General features: G+C 37.4%; 1 protein-coding gene across 6 annotated transcripts in view; it reads left to right on the top strand.

The window, feature by feature from the left end:
• Positions 1-16,473, top strand: part of LOC123321925 (nucleolysin TIA-1) — a 248,441-nt gene that overhangs the window by 106,582 nt on the left and 125,386 nt on the right. For all 6 annotated transcript variants that reach the window (XM_044909725.1, XM_044909729.1, XM_044909727.1 and 3 more), the window contains exon 2: positions 16,299-16,464. In XM_044909725.1, coding sequence (XP_044765660.1) covers positions 16,299-16,464 — 166 coding nt within the window. The remainder of the gene's footprint in view (positions 1-16,298; positions 16,465-16,473) is intronic.

Raw genomic sequence — 16,473 nt, 5'->3', positions numbered from 1 at the left:
CTTGGCGGATATCTTCATTTCTTACCCGATCTCTCAGAGTTAAACCAAGCATAGATCTTTCCTTTTTTCTTTGGGCAACTTCCAGGTTTGTTACCGGTGCTTTGGTAAGGGTCAGAGTCTCTGCTCCATAACTTCATGACCGGCAGAATACACTGATCGAATGCTTTATTTTTCAGAATTAGTGGAATGTTGATCGTGAATACGTCCCTCATTTTTCCAAAATGCTGGGACAATTCAATGCTCCTGAATTGGGTTTCCAAGGTACAAAATGAAAGAAAAACATCAACACGAAGAAAAATTGGATTCTACGTCATGACTGTGGGACCAATAATAACTTGAGGATCAGTATTCTGGTTCGCTAATGCAGATCAGAAAAGCATGAGGAAAATAATCGACAAGGTACCAACACTGGCCTATTTGTGCATCTTTGGAGCTATGAGAATGTGTCCAACATCAGGCACTTGAGATCATTACGGATCTCACCCCTCTACATTTACTAAGCTAGCCCATAAGTCCATCCTTAGCATTACAGGCAATGAGAAGCTAATAATCAGAGAGCCTGATCCTCTGTAAACAATCACATTTCTTCAGCAAACATACCTGGTGATAAAAAATGTAAGCATGGGCAAGAACCTCAACACGAGTCCATATTGAAGGGGAGAGTGGGAAAGGAAAAACACCAAACAAAATCTCAAAGCAAATACCATAAAATGGTAAACTCATAGTTCAAAATCCACGACAACAGCTGGTTATTAGACTCCTACTTGATTGTCTTTTATGCATAATTACGCACAATCGAAAGATGTGCAGACATGATCCTGGAAAGAAACTACGAAGAATGTGATATAGAGTTCTATCTGACAATCAAGCTGCTATCAAAGCCTATATCATCAAAATCAAACCTGATGTGGGAGTGCTGAAGAAAACTCAACGAAATAGGCAAAATCAACAAGGTCTCTCTAATCTGGGTAACTGATCACTCAAGAATCGAAGGAAATTGAGAGGCCAACACACTTGCCAGAAACTTTAAGATCCAAAAATCTATCTCAGTGATCGTTTTCTTTCGCTGGCTTTCTTACAGGACTTTTTTGCCTCAGAAAGATGATGAGAATGGGTTTATTGTAAAATGACGTGTGGGGAAGTTGAGGAAACTCTGGTTCACCTGCTCACAGAGATATTTGGAGGAACGAGGCCTTCTTTAACCCCTTCCAGATACTGTAGTTCATTGGAGCTTCGCATGCAGCTGGAGGGCAAGCTGTACATGGTATGGTGGTGGTAACAGCCCTGATAGGGGGCATAATAGCTGGTTAGGAATCTGAAAAAGCGTTCAAAAGACTCTTCACGATTTTTTCCAATAAAATATTCCACGCCTTCCTAATTGCCTTTTAATTATATTTAAATAGAGAATGGAGGAACTGTCAATCGAACATCCATATAGATATCGTAGATTTTCGCCGCTTATTGGGAAACCGATAATGACGAAACTAGGAACTAACTGAATTCGATAAATTCACGAGCACAATGGAATTCATCATTCGGATATTTGTGCCTGAATGAATGGGAGGTTGTAATAGGAAACTGTGAACATCCGAATGAATGGAGAACGAGATATCAAAGAGGGCTGTATCGATTACATTCCCTCTCTTCCATTCTTTCGACATTGTTGTTTAATGATTGCCCTTATTTTTATTCACTGTCGTGGGGTAAAATGACACGGAGCGAAAACTCGTAATTTTCTTGCTTCCCGAAACCCCTTGTGAAAAATTAATTTCTGTCGTTACTCCAATGAATTTTTAATAGCCCAACTCTGGGCTTACGACGCTTAAACACATATCTTTGAGGAATCCGGCTAATGAAAAGTAAATACATCGACTTCAGCCAACGCTCATTTTTCTCATTCGTATTCCGAACTTGGTGGAATCATAACTTTGTTCGAAATATACACATTGTCCCTTAATGAGATCGGTTAAAGTACAGTGTTCCGGATTAACGCTGGGCTTATTGAAATCTTGTTTCCAAATTTCGGGCTTTCTGTATATCTTACCCGGAAATTAGGCGATTGACGACATATAGACTCTGGTTAAGTAAATCTAGTTATAAAACAGCAAACACTTGTCTCTAAGTCCTGTCACACATCCATTCCCTGGGATTTTCTGGTCACGAAGATAAAGTTTTAATACTGATATATCGTGACTGTCTGATTTTCGTACAGGGTGACCCACAAACGAACGTATTTCTGAAAATTGAACTAACGAAATAATTGTACATAAAAGCGTTTGATTTTCTATAATTCAAAGTGAAAAACGATGGATTTTTGACGAGCGGTTCATTTATGTCGGAATTATCCCTTTATCTCTGGATTATTCAGCTCTTGATGTCTTTTGTATTACACCTTGCAAAGTCTGGCCATAGGAGTAATGCGAAAATGTCGTAAAAGGTTTTTTGTGAGGAAATGAAGCCATTTAGTAGCTCTATTTCCTTTTCGATTCGATGAAAACTCCTTTATGATCCATCCGCATGCCACCATCATCCCTTAATAAGACATCATATGTGCATGGTTGAGCGTTAATGGGATGATCTTTAACAGTCACAACGTAACCCCAACGCTCCTTCCTAATGCACCATCGCTGTTCAATCTAATTATACAGGATAATTGTAGGGTGTCTTAATCCTATGATTTACATATGCGATTTTCCCCGTATTTAACTAACTTTCCACCATCAGGGTGATGATACACGCTGCTCATATTCGGCTCTCATAGAAACAATAGCAAATTCAAATTAATTTTAACATTTTTTGACAAATATTACGTTGAATATTGAGTGCACGACTCAATAAAACTATTAGGTATCAAACACAAAATTCTTGGAGTGTTTGAAGATTTTTTCTGAGTCTATGAGACGTCATAAGGGAATCCAAATAGGGCTACGAAGTTTGTCAACAAAATTGACCCTGAACCATCATTATGGAGAATATTTTGTGTACCTATGCTGTCGATTTTGACTTATTGGAATTCCTCGGCAAACGTTTCCATCGAAACATATTACATACTTGAATCTTTCTGCTCAGAATTCTCAACAATTTTGATCACTGACCCATTTTCATGAAATACCTACCTCAGTGATGGTGCAATTGAAGTTCCTTTATGATTTCTACTTTTCCGTTAGTATTTTTCAACAGAATAGACCAAAAATACTATCGATTATTACTCAAACACTATTACCCACCACAAATTGCAAAATGAAATGTAAAATAACCACTACATCTACATACAGTGTGAGTGAATATCTAAATATAAATGTTGTGCATTACTTTTTACTTTTTCACCTGAACAGGACAGATAAAAATACAAATATGGAAATACTTCAATAAATTCCACAACTACTTTTTTCTAAACCTTCTTTATAAATTCTCAACATTTCCTTATGAGGAAAATGAATCGATAATGTCTAAAACAAATGATACTTAATCAGAGTTGACTGTTGAAAACACAAAATCAAATTCATACAGCAGCAGAGGTAATTCTGACTGAGGAAAATCTTCGAATTTTTTCCAGTCCGTAGTGGGTAGATGGCATTATTCAAATTACATTAGAAAAATCCCGATCAGAATGGAAACTCCAGGCGTGACCTGTGCGATTACTCCTATGAGATTATGTCATGAGCCCTTTTCAGTTAACTTAACGAGTGGGAAGTGAGCACTTTTAATTATAGATGACAAACTATGTAACTTCATATCTGCATCAGAGAAAGTATAACTTGATCAGCTTCCACCCGGTCTTGTTATACACTCCATGCGATATTTCGTGTATTCATGACGCTCATTAAAATGAATTATTTCAGTGTGGGAAAATGGAAGATGAAAATTCTTTGCACCCCACAGAATTATCAGGGATATCTTTCGAAAATTTTCATCCGAATAAGGATGACCTGCATTCTCTACCAAATAGGAAATACCCAAAACAAAATTTTTTGCTTTTTTACTCCCTATGTGTGATTTTCATTGCTTGAATATCGAAAAACTTCAGCAATACTGAATGTGTTTCCTGATTTATATTTACCAATGTTTGACCTTTTTTTCTGGAGTGAGTGGGTTTTTCATCTAATACATACCCAAAAGAAAACGTGTACTAATAGGATTATCACATATTTGGTCACATCTTTGTATAAAGTCCCATATAAACACAACTTTCGTTACAATGGCTGAGGTATCAAAAGAATTGGAGCTTTTTCTGTCTACTGACTCCTCTTCATTCGTGAGTAACGCTCAAGAAAATCTCTGGTAAAGGCCAAAAATGGTGAAAACACGTGAAAGATATTCCCTCAATCTCAAGGAAGTATTTTCGCAAAGAATAATATAAACAGACTGTATAACGAACGTGATCAATCTAGTGGAAAGAAGCCTGATGAATTCATCACGTGAACGAAACGAGGGGCAATAAAATGAACGTAGATAATTCGAAATTTATAATGGAATAGTTTTCTGATAGCGGGTTAATAAATAAGTGGAGAGATTATGAATTGTATACTGCCAGTCAGAAATACTTTCCCGTCCAACATATTCGTCTTTTTAATTAGTGAAAACGAGGAAAAAATAAAACTAATACAGTGGAAAAGAAGAAAACATATTTTACATTGTCATGGTCCTGCACGCGATGTTGCCTGACGGGCCTTTTATTATGAAATGGAAGATAAGATCTGCGTTGGTCAAACTGGATGAAATGTCGGTAAAGAGCCCTATTTCCCATTTCGCTCCAGCTTATATTTCTTTCAGACTATTTAACTGAAACATTTCACCATTTATTGCTTACTAACAACTTGTTTACTCTATTGGAATAGATTGAGCAGGTGGGAACTTGGGTCGATTGACCGTTTGCCGCACGTTTATGCCTGTTTCTGTTCCATTGCCCTAATAGACTGATTGCTATTCACAATGCTCGGAAAATATGATTTATTTTGCGTAGCTACGCCGACAGCCTCGCCCCAACAGATGTGACCCTGGGGAATGTGTCACCCCAATTAAAAGCCACCCATCATTCTTCCATTTACATTCGACAAAATTAGACACCTACAAGAACAGAAAAGCCGATTCTTCTTCAAGATAAAATCACTGTTATCATACGCCTTCAACGACAGAAAAACACGCCCACAAGGCTTGCAGAACCACATTGGAATAGGGTTTCTCTCCTATTTACAAAGGGAAGTTTCTGAGAAATCTGCTCAAAAATTGATTAAATCAATATTTTTCCATCAATTCAGTTGAGGAATATTCACTTCATATGTTTATTTCGATCGGATCAGTTGATGTTTTCCGTTTCTGAATACTTAACACTTGATATGCACATGGTTACAGATAAAATTTTTGATATACATGGTTTCGGAGGCGAGGCTTAAATTTAATAGCCGAAGCTAGAGGTGTATGGGGGCGTAGATAGCATTCTTTCAATTTACGATGACAAATTATTATAACATCAAGGGTGGAAACCCATCTCATAACGAGAGGTTAAAGAGGTAATGGAATTACCTAGTTTTCCAGCCAAGTATGTCACAGTTAGGAAGACATAATGATGTTACGTTGAAACCGTTATATTTTCATAATAAACTGTGAAACGCATAAAGTTTCATGAAATACTCCAGGCTCCAGATAGAGGGTTTGGTGTTGAGCATAATTCGGCCGTATCAAATATTCAATAAAAACAACTATATTTCACAACGCCCGAAAACAATAAGGATTTATTATGATTTCCATACGAGAATTTTATGAAACCCTTGTATGAAATATTCATAACAATATCACAAGACGAAAACTTATGTTGTACAAAGGTTCGGTCTTCGGTCCACTATTTTTCCCTCACCAAACTTTGAAAATTGAATTACAGGATATTATAGATTTCCCTCAGGAATATTAAATATATTCATCAATATGTTTGTCCGGATAATTTCATTAGGTTAGGGTGTTTTTCTCCCCCTCCCTGGCATCCCATTGTTTTTCGAGCAGAATTGAACCCTCATCCGGGAAAGTTCGCAACTACAGGGAAGAATTTGAAGTAATGCGAAAATAAGTCCAACAAACAACGCGAAATTCTTCTTTCGCAATCCAGAAAAATCATATTCGGAGGTGTTTTACTCCAGTTCATGCCTTAAATTTATTACACCCCATACTTAATACTTCACGATTTATGGAAGAAGCGAGTAGCGTAATCCGAATATTAAAGATAGGATTACGTGAAAAAATTCAATCTGAATCTGAGAATCCTAAGGTGATCTTCTCTAAGCTGTCTCCTCCCCGACTAAAACCAATCTGAAACAAGTTTATGTAATTTGAGACGGTAGGAATTAAAGAATGAAGAAACAACAGATGTCTTTCCCTGTTATTTATGCGGTATTCTCAACTTCCAGAAATTATACCTCTCACAATTTACGATGAAAGGATTAGGTTTGTTTTCCCTGGTTCGATTTCACCGCCTGCTGAGATCTTTGGGCTTAACTGATTCAAAGAAGCCGTTCGTTAAGAATTTCTTGGGGATTCTCCCTCCAGTTGCATCGAGCACGGGGAATCAAAAGCGTAGTCTCCCGTTTCTACTGCATAGTAATGAAATCTTTTTGGAAAATTCCAGGGGAGGTGCTTTGTCTCGGCGTAAAGCCAACACAGCACAATTTTGTTGATGTGCCAGGGTTTTTTACAGTCTGAAACGATCCCTAACCATTGCAAACAATCTGATATCACTGTTGGTTTAATTTGGCATAATCAGTTAAATTGCATATAATGTAATAAAAGCATGTTTGATAAACGATTAGTTTTGGCCTTTTCTATTGGTTTCACACTTATATATTTTGAAGAAAAACAGTACTCACTATGTATTAATGTATTTTCGACTACTTCTAGAATCTAGATTTGAGGAGGTTTTCCTTGCACTACGACCAGAGCTGTTCTTGCCATAACGTAGTCTACAGCTCATCTCATCTCCAGTTTTAGAGCACTGATGAGCTCCAGTATCTGGGATGGATTCAAGGAGGTTACTTCCTCATTTCTACAAGTTTCTTGTTATAAGGTCCAAAGCATTTTTTGCGCAAAGCGAGGGATTCCATCACCAGATGCTCCAGAGTTTCTTCCTTCTTCCTACAAAATCTGCACTCGAATTCTTCCCGTAGACCAATTCTCATTGGGTGCTTCCTGAGGCAGCAATACTCTCTGGTCTGCGAGGATACAGGAGGTGTAGTATATTCTTGCAAAGATCTAGATACTTCTTAGATCTTCCGATGTAAGTTTCGAAGGAAAGTTTTGGAATGATCCAACACAAGAAGATTCCCCCAGAGTATCTCTCTTTCGTTTTTTTTCTTCTCCTGAAACTCTTTCCTGAGAGGTACGAGGATATATTGAACAATTCTTAGCCTACTATAGAACCAAACCAAACTTCAGTGTCAAAATATTTTATTACTCAACATATTCTCCTATTAATTCGATACATTTATTACAGCGAACCTGCAATGTCTCTAGACCTTTCAAAAAAAATGTTTCTTCTTGTTCTGCAAACTAGACCTCCACAGCTTTTATTACCTCCTCGTTGGAAGAAAATTTACGACCTCTTAAACTTTTTTCAGTTGAGGAAAGAGATGATAGGCAGATGGAGTCAAATCTGGTAAATAAGAGGGGTGTTCTAGTTTCTAGTAATTCAAACCCTAAATCACGAATTTGTTGCATGGCAACATGAGATTTGTGTGCAGGGGCGTTGTCCTGTAAAAACAAAACACCTTTGGATAGCTCTCCGCGTCTTTTCTCTTGAATTTTTTCCCGTAGAGTGGTCAGTAATGTCGAATAGTAATCTCCGGTTATTGTTCTACCCTTATCCAACAAATCAATCATGATTACTCCATGGCAATCCCAAAAAACTGAAGCAAGAACTTTTCCAGCAGATTTTTGGACACGAAACTTCTCAGATCTTGGAGAACCAGAGTGTCGCCATTCCATCGATTGTTGCTTTGTTTCTGGATCGTAGAAATGTACCCAAGTCTCATCCATAGTAACAATTCGGCTTAAGAAGTCTACATCGTTTTCAAATCGAGCACAGATAGAACGCGATGCTTCTACCTTTGCACGATTTCTATGGCATCGATATCTTCAGCAATTTTTGAGAATAGCTTTGAAGGCCATTTACTTTTTTATTTTTTCCATTATTTCTATATTAATATTCTCAGAACGTAAGTGTGAAAATTTTATGTCAAAATTTGCTATCTCCACGTTTGATTCCAAATGTTCAGTATTGGAAATGATTAACCGAAGTCAGAGCATCTTCTTCCTGGATCCTGCCGGTGTAGATTCTCCCTCGAATGTAGGTAAATTCAAACAGTCCTCCCGGAAATCTTTACGGTCCTGGGTACATCACAAATAAAGTTATAAAAGAGCAATTTCACTTCAGCTTTAATTGAATAGCCGTCCAAACCAACCAACCACCGGCCAAATTAAATTGAATGTGTAATTTTATAATGTTTGATAAATTATTCACCCCTTTCCTTAGAATCAAACCGACGGTGTTGAATGGTCGAAGGACCTTTCATGTATTTCGGGATTTTACTGTACATTGCCTGAAAATGAATTCCCTACTGTTGCAACTGAACGATTATAAATAGGGAAAGTTGAACAACATCGAAAGAAAGTGAAATGTAATACGAATAGAAAACGATTTTAGGGGTGATTTTCGTCCAACTATATCTGGTGCGAATACCATAATAATAATTTCAATAATATTAACTTTTTTCATCCTTTGAGGCAGACCTATATACAAAAAGTCAGCCGCCAGATTGTGATAATATTTCATCCACATTACATGCATGAAAGCTAGATTTATTCAGAGTTTTAATGAAATATAAAGCTTATAATCCATTCAAAGGCAAAGGTGAAAGGTTTGTTCAAAACTGGGAGAAATGTTGCCAAAAGCTTGCAGTCAAAAAAAGTCAAAAATGGGTCTGTTGCTACAGACCAATGATGAAAATTATTATCTTCATCTAGAAATGATTGGACAGATAGAAAAATGTGAAACTTCAAGCAGTCTTGTTCCATACATAAAGCAGTGTTGTTTTTCTGCAATGAAATTGAAATTATTGAGTTTGACACCAAACCTTAGAGTATTATTTCTTCCATAACTTCCAAAACTCGCTCTTGATTGAAACTAGATGATTGCCCGTTTGCAGCAAGTTCGAAAGCATGAGGAAAGACATTTTTAGATACTTCCTCGTTGGTAAGGTGGGCCAAAAGCTCATGAATCCTATATGATAAAAATAATTTCAGTGTCAGACTCTAGAAAGACGTGATCCAATGAAAAATGAGCACAAAAACGTACATTTAACAAACATCAGCAAGGTGAATAGAAATAATATTCTTCTTGGAATAAAAAAACTGAAAGATATGCAGAAAATCGTATGAATAGCTGGCATCATTTATTTCATCTCACTGTCAATTTTCGTAGTGAAACCAGGTGAATTTTTCTTAATTTTATGAAAGTTTGACGCCATGAAAAAAAAGTACGTTGCTTTTTATGAAGCCCTTATAATGTCTTTACTATGAAGTGTTTCAGGCTTATCTATCTATACTGAGACACCCAGTAGATAAAAGATATGATATTAGTAGTTGCGAAGAGCAGCTTTCATTCAATTTCTTATTGTTTCGATGACAAAAAAGGATAGAGTTTGGTCAAGTTTCACAAAATTCCTTTCATTGTGTAAATCCGAGCTTTTTTATGTTAAACTGAGCAAAATGCTCAGCTCCATTCAACGAGTATCACTCAACTCGTGATAAATTATACAGCAACCAATACAATATTCATTTTTCCCTGTAGATTTCGAGATTTTTTTGGGCGAATTAATTATTCCGTATAAATTCTCCCATTTCCTCTTCGGATCCTGCTTTAAATCCAGTTTCCTTTAATTCTATTGGTATCCTTGATAATGAAAGACAAACAAATGGATTTCTGACTGAATGGCGCTGGTGCTGGTCCCACCGGAGGGTGGAAGAATAAAAAAAAAAAACAGTTAGGTATGCGACAGCTCGTCATCTCTAGAGGGAAAACGGTACGCGTTGGGTTTCTGAGCAGGACGTTTTCTCTGGCAGTATACACCGGAAGTTGCAAGCATCCCACCTGTATATCCAGGAGAAACAGGAAGGATACACTAAAGCTCTTTATCCACGGAGAGATTCGAAGGGGAGAGTTAGAGACTCATATCCTCGAAGGATCTGATTTTTCCCCTTCTAATTCGAGAACCAATCTCCCCCAATGAGTTTCAGAGCCTTGTTGTACAGAAAATTTAGGAAACAGTAATGTTTACGGAATTTTCTCGAACTAGAGTTGAATATTTATGTGGAGGTGTTGTGGTTTCGAGCTATATCTCGTAGTTTTTGAAGATCTTTGTGAGATACACTCGAAATAGACCAACTTGAAGAAATCTGAATTATGTTTAAATTCCAATTAAGAATTTGCCGAGTTATCGGAATTTCAGAACTGCGAGATACGAGGATATATTGAAAAATTCTTAGCCTTCTATAGAACCAAACAAAATATTTTATTACTCAACATATTCTCCTCTCAATTGAATACATTCATTACAGCGAACCTGCAACATCTCTAGACCTTTCAAAAAAAAATTTTTCTTCTTGCTCTGCAAACCAGACCTCCACAGCTTTTATGACCTCCTCGTTGGAAGAAAATGTACGACCTTATAAACTTTTTTTCAGTGGAGGAAAGAGATGATAGTCGGATGGAGCCAAATCTGGTGAATAAGGGGGTGGCTCCAGTAATTCAAACCCTAAATCACGAATTTTTTGCATGGCATCATGAGATTTGTGTGCAGGGGCGTTGTCCTGCAAAATCCAAACACCTTTGGATAGCTTTCCGCGTCTTTTCTCTTTAATTTTTTCCTGTAGAGTGGTCAGTATTGTCGAATAGTAATCTCCGGTTATTGTTCTACCCTTCTCCAAAAAATCAATAATGATTACTCCATGGCAATCCTTAAAAAAACTGAAGCAAGAACTTTTCCAACAGATTTTTGGACACGAAACTTCTTAGGTCTTGGAGAACCAGAGTGTCGCCATTCCATCGATTGTTGCTTTGTTTCTGGATCGTAGAAATGTACCAAGTCTCATCCATAGTAACAATTCGGTTTGAGAGGTCTACATCGTTTTTAAATCGAGCACAGATCGAACGCGATGCTTCTGCCCTTACACGCTTTTGGCCAACATTCAAACATTTGGGGATCCATTTTGCAAGAGGTAATTCTTTTGAAGCTTGCATTCCAATTTTTCACGGTAGCATATGAAGGACATTGATCATCAAGGGTATTGAGCATATCTTCGTGAATCTGCTTACCTCTTAACCCTTTTAAATACAGGTAATTGATGATGGCTCGATACTCCAATTTTTCGATTTTCACAATTTCGGATCACATCTTCTTTCTTTCAATTTATTGCGCAACTCTGGTTTACTATTTTGACCTCAAACTTCACACTGATACTTCTACTGAGTTATTGTTCATTGCTAGCTGAGGTAACTTTATGGAGGTTTCACGAAATTGACGTATGATACCAGAGCATAGGTGAAAAACCTCTTCAAAAAAATCTTCTCTACCCTTATAAGTGTAGTAAAATTGAATTTGTTTGCAGAGGAAGCTGCTATTTATATTAAAGGGCATCTTCTTCATTGAAATAACGTTTTCTTTTATTCTTCATCTCAAAATTGTATCTGAAACCAGAACGAAGAAGGTAAAGTAGGACATAATCAGTAGTATAGTTTTCATCTAAGTGATTATGGTAGCATTACCTTTACTTCATAATCACATTTCTTTTCGGAAATCCCATAGAACTGTTTTTGTTACTCGAGAACAAATTGAAAAAAGGGAAAGAAATAAAAAACACCTGACACTTCATCGAAAAGAGATGGATGTATGATCACCCTGTGAAATCTCTTGGGATTCGATATCCCCCACTCCGAGAAAATCTCTCGCATCTCTGTTCAGACATCCTCGATACATCGGTGTTCGTATCTAATAAAAAGATTCTGGGAGATTCATGTGAGAATATGTCCGAAAATTGTGGAGTGAAAAAGGGAGATGCCGTAGGTCAGAATAGCACGACTCGGGGAAATGGGATAAAACGAAGAGAAAACACCCCTTCATCATGTATTTACAGGATGGAATCCATACACAGAAATAAATGAAATTGGAAAACCTCACGTCAAATGGGTTTGTGGCGACCAAATCAAACAATTCCGCTATTTTGAATATTGTACACACGTTCACCGTTTTCATGTTGATTTAATGCCTAGTTATGTCAACCCACCACTAATGATTTCTTCTAATTGAATGCGCGTCAACAAGCGGACTCATATTTTATGTTTTTTCATACATATCAATTTCAATTTTCACCCATTCGCACGAATATCGAAATATAGCTACATTTCTGTTTATTATCCGGTCCAATTTGTAGATTTTTCGATGCGTTCTGTTTAATATCAAATATCTCGTTGGAGATTCAATCCACCGCATTCAATTTTTTTAATCACACCTATCTTACCGCGAATTTTTTCACAGCAGAACGATTCGGCTTCACCGTGGATATAATTCACGCTATTTAGAACTCCAGTACCAATTTTATTCGATCAACAACGTGTTCGAGTAACGCTGGAAATCAATCGAATGCGATGAAAATGTCGAATATTGAAGCCCTCCAACAAATGGTCTCAATGATGAAACTTTTGATTTTAAAAATTCATAAGAGAGTGCAGTTTTTAAAACGTTTTATGAGTTTTCTCTCAAAAATCTCAAGAAGATGAACGAATGAGGCTAAGGGAATCATGTGCCATCACAATTACTTCTTCAGGTAGGTTATTTCGAATAACTATTAGTGGTGACAAATCAATAGTGTACGAAGATGTATTGATATCTAGTTAGGCTAGACCAGTTCCATGCATAAAAAAATAATGCGTTACCATAGCAACGAACAATAACTCATTAGAAGTGTCAGTGTGAGGTTTGAGATCAAAAAAGTAAACCAGAGTTACGCAATAAATTGAAAGAAAGAAGATGTCCAACGAAATTGTGAAAATCGAAAAATTGGAGTATCAAGCCATCATCCAGTACCTGTATTTAAAAGTGTTAAGAGGTAAGCAGATACGAAGATATGCTATTCTTGGTTCTTCGTATGCGACCGTGAAAAACTGGACTGCAAGCTTCAAAAGAGGTAAATTCTCCATTGAAGATGATGACCGATTGGGAAGGCCAGTTTCTGTGTCAGTCCCCGAAAATATCGATGCAGTTCATGACATGATTTTATCAGACCGTCGAATTCGGCTAAAACGGATATCTGAAGTACTGAATATTTCATACGAACGCCTTCATCATATAGTGCACGTCAATTTGGTTATGAGAAAGATTGCTGCAAAATGGATTCCCAAATGTTTGAATGTTGACCAAAAGCGTGCAAGGGTAAAAGCATCGCGTTCGATCTATGCTCGATTTGAAAACGATGTAGACTTCTTGAATCGAATTGTTACTATGGATGAGACTTGGGTACATTTCTACGATCCAGAAACAAAGCAACAATCGATGGAATGGCGACACTCTGGTTCTCCAAGACCTAAGAAGTTTCGTGTCCAAAAATCTGCTGGAAAAGTTCTTGCTTCAGTTTTTTGGGATTGCCATGGAGTAATCATGATTGATTTTTTGGAGAAGGGTAGAACAATAGCTGGAGATTACTATTCGACATTACTGACCACTCTATGGAAAAAAATTAAAGAGAAAAGACGCGGAAAGCTATCCAAAGGTGTTTTGTTTTTGCAGGACAACGCCTCTGCACACAAATCTCATGTTGCCATGCAGGAAATTAGTGATTTAGGGTTTGAATTACTAGAACACCCCCCTTATTCACCAGATTTGGCTCCATCCGACTATCATCTCTTTCCTCAACTGAAAAAAAGTTTAAAAGGTCGTAACTTTTCTTCCAACGAGGAGGTAATAAAAGCTGTGGAGGTCTGGTTTGCAGAGCAAGAAGAAAACTTTTTTTTGAAAGGGCTAGAGACGTTGCAGGTTTGCTGTAATAAATGTATTCAATCAAGAGGAGAATATGTTGAGTAATAAAATATTTTGACATTGAAATTATGTGTGGTTCTATAGTAGTCTAAGAATTTTTCAATATATCCTCGTAGTCCAATTTTGAATTATCACAATCATCCTCATCCAGCTCACCAAGAATAGGATAGCTGCAAAACCCCAAAATTCCTACTGCTGATTACATGCGTCACAGCAGAATTGAGCTCTCCAATGTCTCGGAAAATTTGCAAGAGGAGGCTCGGATAGGGACGGAGCAAAATGCGATGAAAAACGTTGAAGAGCTTTTGGTATCTAATAAATTCCTGACGCAACTTAATGATTCGAGCCGGCTTTTTTCTTGTGTAATCCAATAGGTCTGTTGCAAGTTGATCTCTGATCGGGTAAACAGTGTGCGAATACGAAAAACGGGAATCCATAACCGTATTCGGAATAATGTAACTGCATTTTGCCCGGGGGTTGGAGTATCCGATTGATACGGGTCGAAATTAATGAATAAGATTGTAATTGGAGGTGATCCACCTGTATTTCCGGTTACTCGTTAGTTCCGGCGAAATCCCCAAATCATTCCGAAAATATATCCGGAAACGTTGGAGGGAGCACAACAGAGCATTTACACAATCCTGGTTTATTATTCGGGGGATAACAAAAACACCGGCGAAATTTCGTAGAATCTTCTGTTTTATTATTCAGGGGGTTGGATAAATACTGATATGGAGGAGATATGCTGCCATGAGCATATCTCCTAAAATGCTTCCTCTTTGATAGAGGGGGTGTCGAATGAAAAACAAAACGGAGTAGGTATTCCAGGCTTTTCCTCGAAGACTACCAAGGCTTACTATCCTTACTTCTCGCAAGATGCAAATTTCTCTGAAACCTTGATGTATTTAGTGGGTTGGAAAACATTGCCGCGTTTTCAAACATTTTGGTAATCGTATGCTATACTTCCACTTCTTTTTATTAATCCTGATATCTTTTTTGCATGAGCATTTATCGACCTGTAATATATTATTTGTTGATTATCTACGACTATCACAAATTGACAAGAAAAATCATGATTGATTTTATAGATAAGGGTAGAACAATAACCGGAGATTACTATTCGACATAACTGGCCACTCAACAGGAAAAATAAAAGAGAAAAGATGCGGAAAGCTATCCAAAGGTGTTTTTTTTTGCAGATCAACGCCCCTGCACACAAATCTCATGTTGCCATGCAAAAATTGTGTGATTTAGGGTTTGAATCACTAGAACACCCCCCTTATTCACCAGATTTGGCTGTAACCGATTATCACCTCTTTCCTCAACTGAAAAAAAAGTTTGAAAGGTCGTAAATTTTCTTCCAACGAGGAGGTAATAAAAGCTGTGGAAGTCTGGTTTGCAGAGCAAGAAGAAACATTTTTTTTGAAAGGTCTAGAGACGTTGCAGTTTCGCTGTAATAAATGTATCCAATCAAGAGGAGAATATGTTGAGTAATAAAGTATTTTGACGTTGAAATTTTGTTTGGTTCTATAGTAGACTAAGAATTTTTTGATATATCCTCGTATGTATAAATCATGAGCTATTAGGTACGCCAAACACCTCAGCAGAATAAAAAAAGATTAGGAAAACAGAATTTGGTATGGCTGTATATTGTTAGCTGATCTTCAGGTCCATCACTTAAAGTTGAGTTTTGAATATATCGATTAAATTAGAATTTTTACGTTTTTTATGCCCGATTCCCGAGGTTTATCACAGTAAACTCTTAGAAGAGGAGTAGAAGATTATGTTGTATGATTTATTGATCTATATCTTTCATTTTGGATAATGATGGAAAGAGCCCAATAAATCTATAAATTTCCATTTATTTTACGATATTTTAGAATAATAAACGAATGTGGAAATTTGCTAGGATGGATCTGTGCAGCAGATTTCGAGTTTTCCTTGCAACTATGAAACGTTTACCTTGGCCACGTGAAGGCCTAAGAAACTACATTAATTTTTGATGAATCCCTACACATTGAACACATTCGTTCCCATTAGTGTCCAATTTTTCCACACGATTCCATTTCGCAGATTGAAATTCCGCTCAGAACAATTTCTAACGAACTTCACGTGGAATTACGCAACGGGCAAGTTCTGACCTGTCTCTCGCCCGCCAGAACGGAATCGCTTTGTGGTAGACCAGCTGCGAAATGCACTTGATTAATGCTAGGTGTTTATTCACAGGACATGAAAGGTGGATGGACCGCCTCTTCCCCTGGCAGTACGACCCCTGGAAACCCCCCGCCTCCTACGCTACTGGCCGTCCAGCCTGTGCTCGCTCAGGCTCAAACTGGTACTCAGATACCGACCACGCAACAGGCTACGCAACAACTCAAATTGGACACTTCCAGTGAGTACA

The sequence above is a fragment of the Coccinella septempunctata genome, chromosome X (assembly GCF_907165205.1).
Source record: "Coccinella septempunctata chromosome X, icCocSept1.1, whole genome shotgun sequence".
In the NCBI taxonomy this organism is placed as follows: domain Eukaryota; kingdom Metazoa; phylum Arthropoda; class Insecta; order Coleoptera; family Coccinellidae; genus Coccinella; species Coccinella septempunctata.
This window is presented reverse-complemented; position numbering and strand designations above follow the sequence as displayed.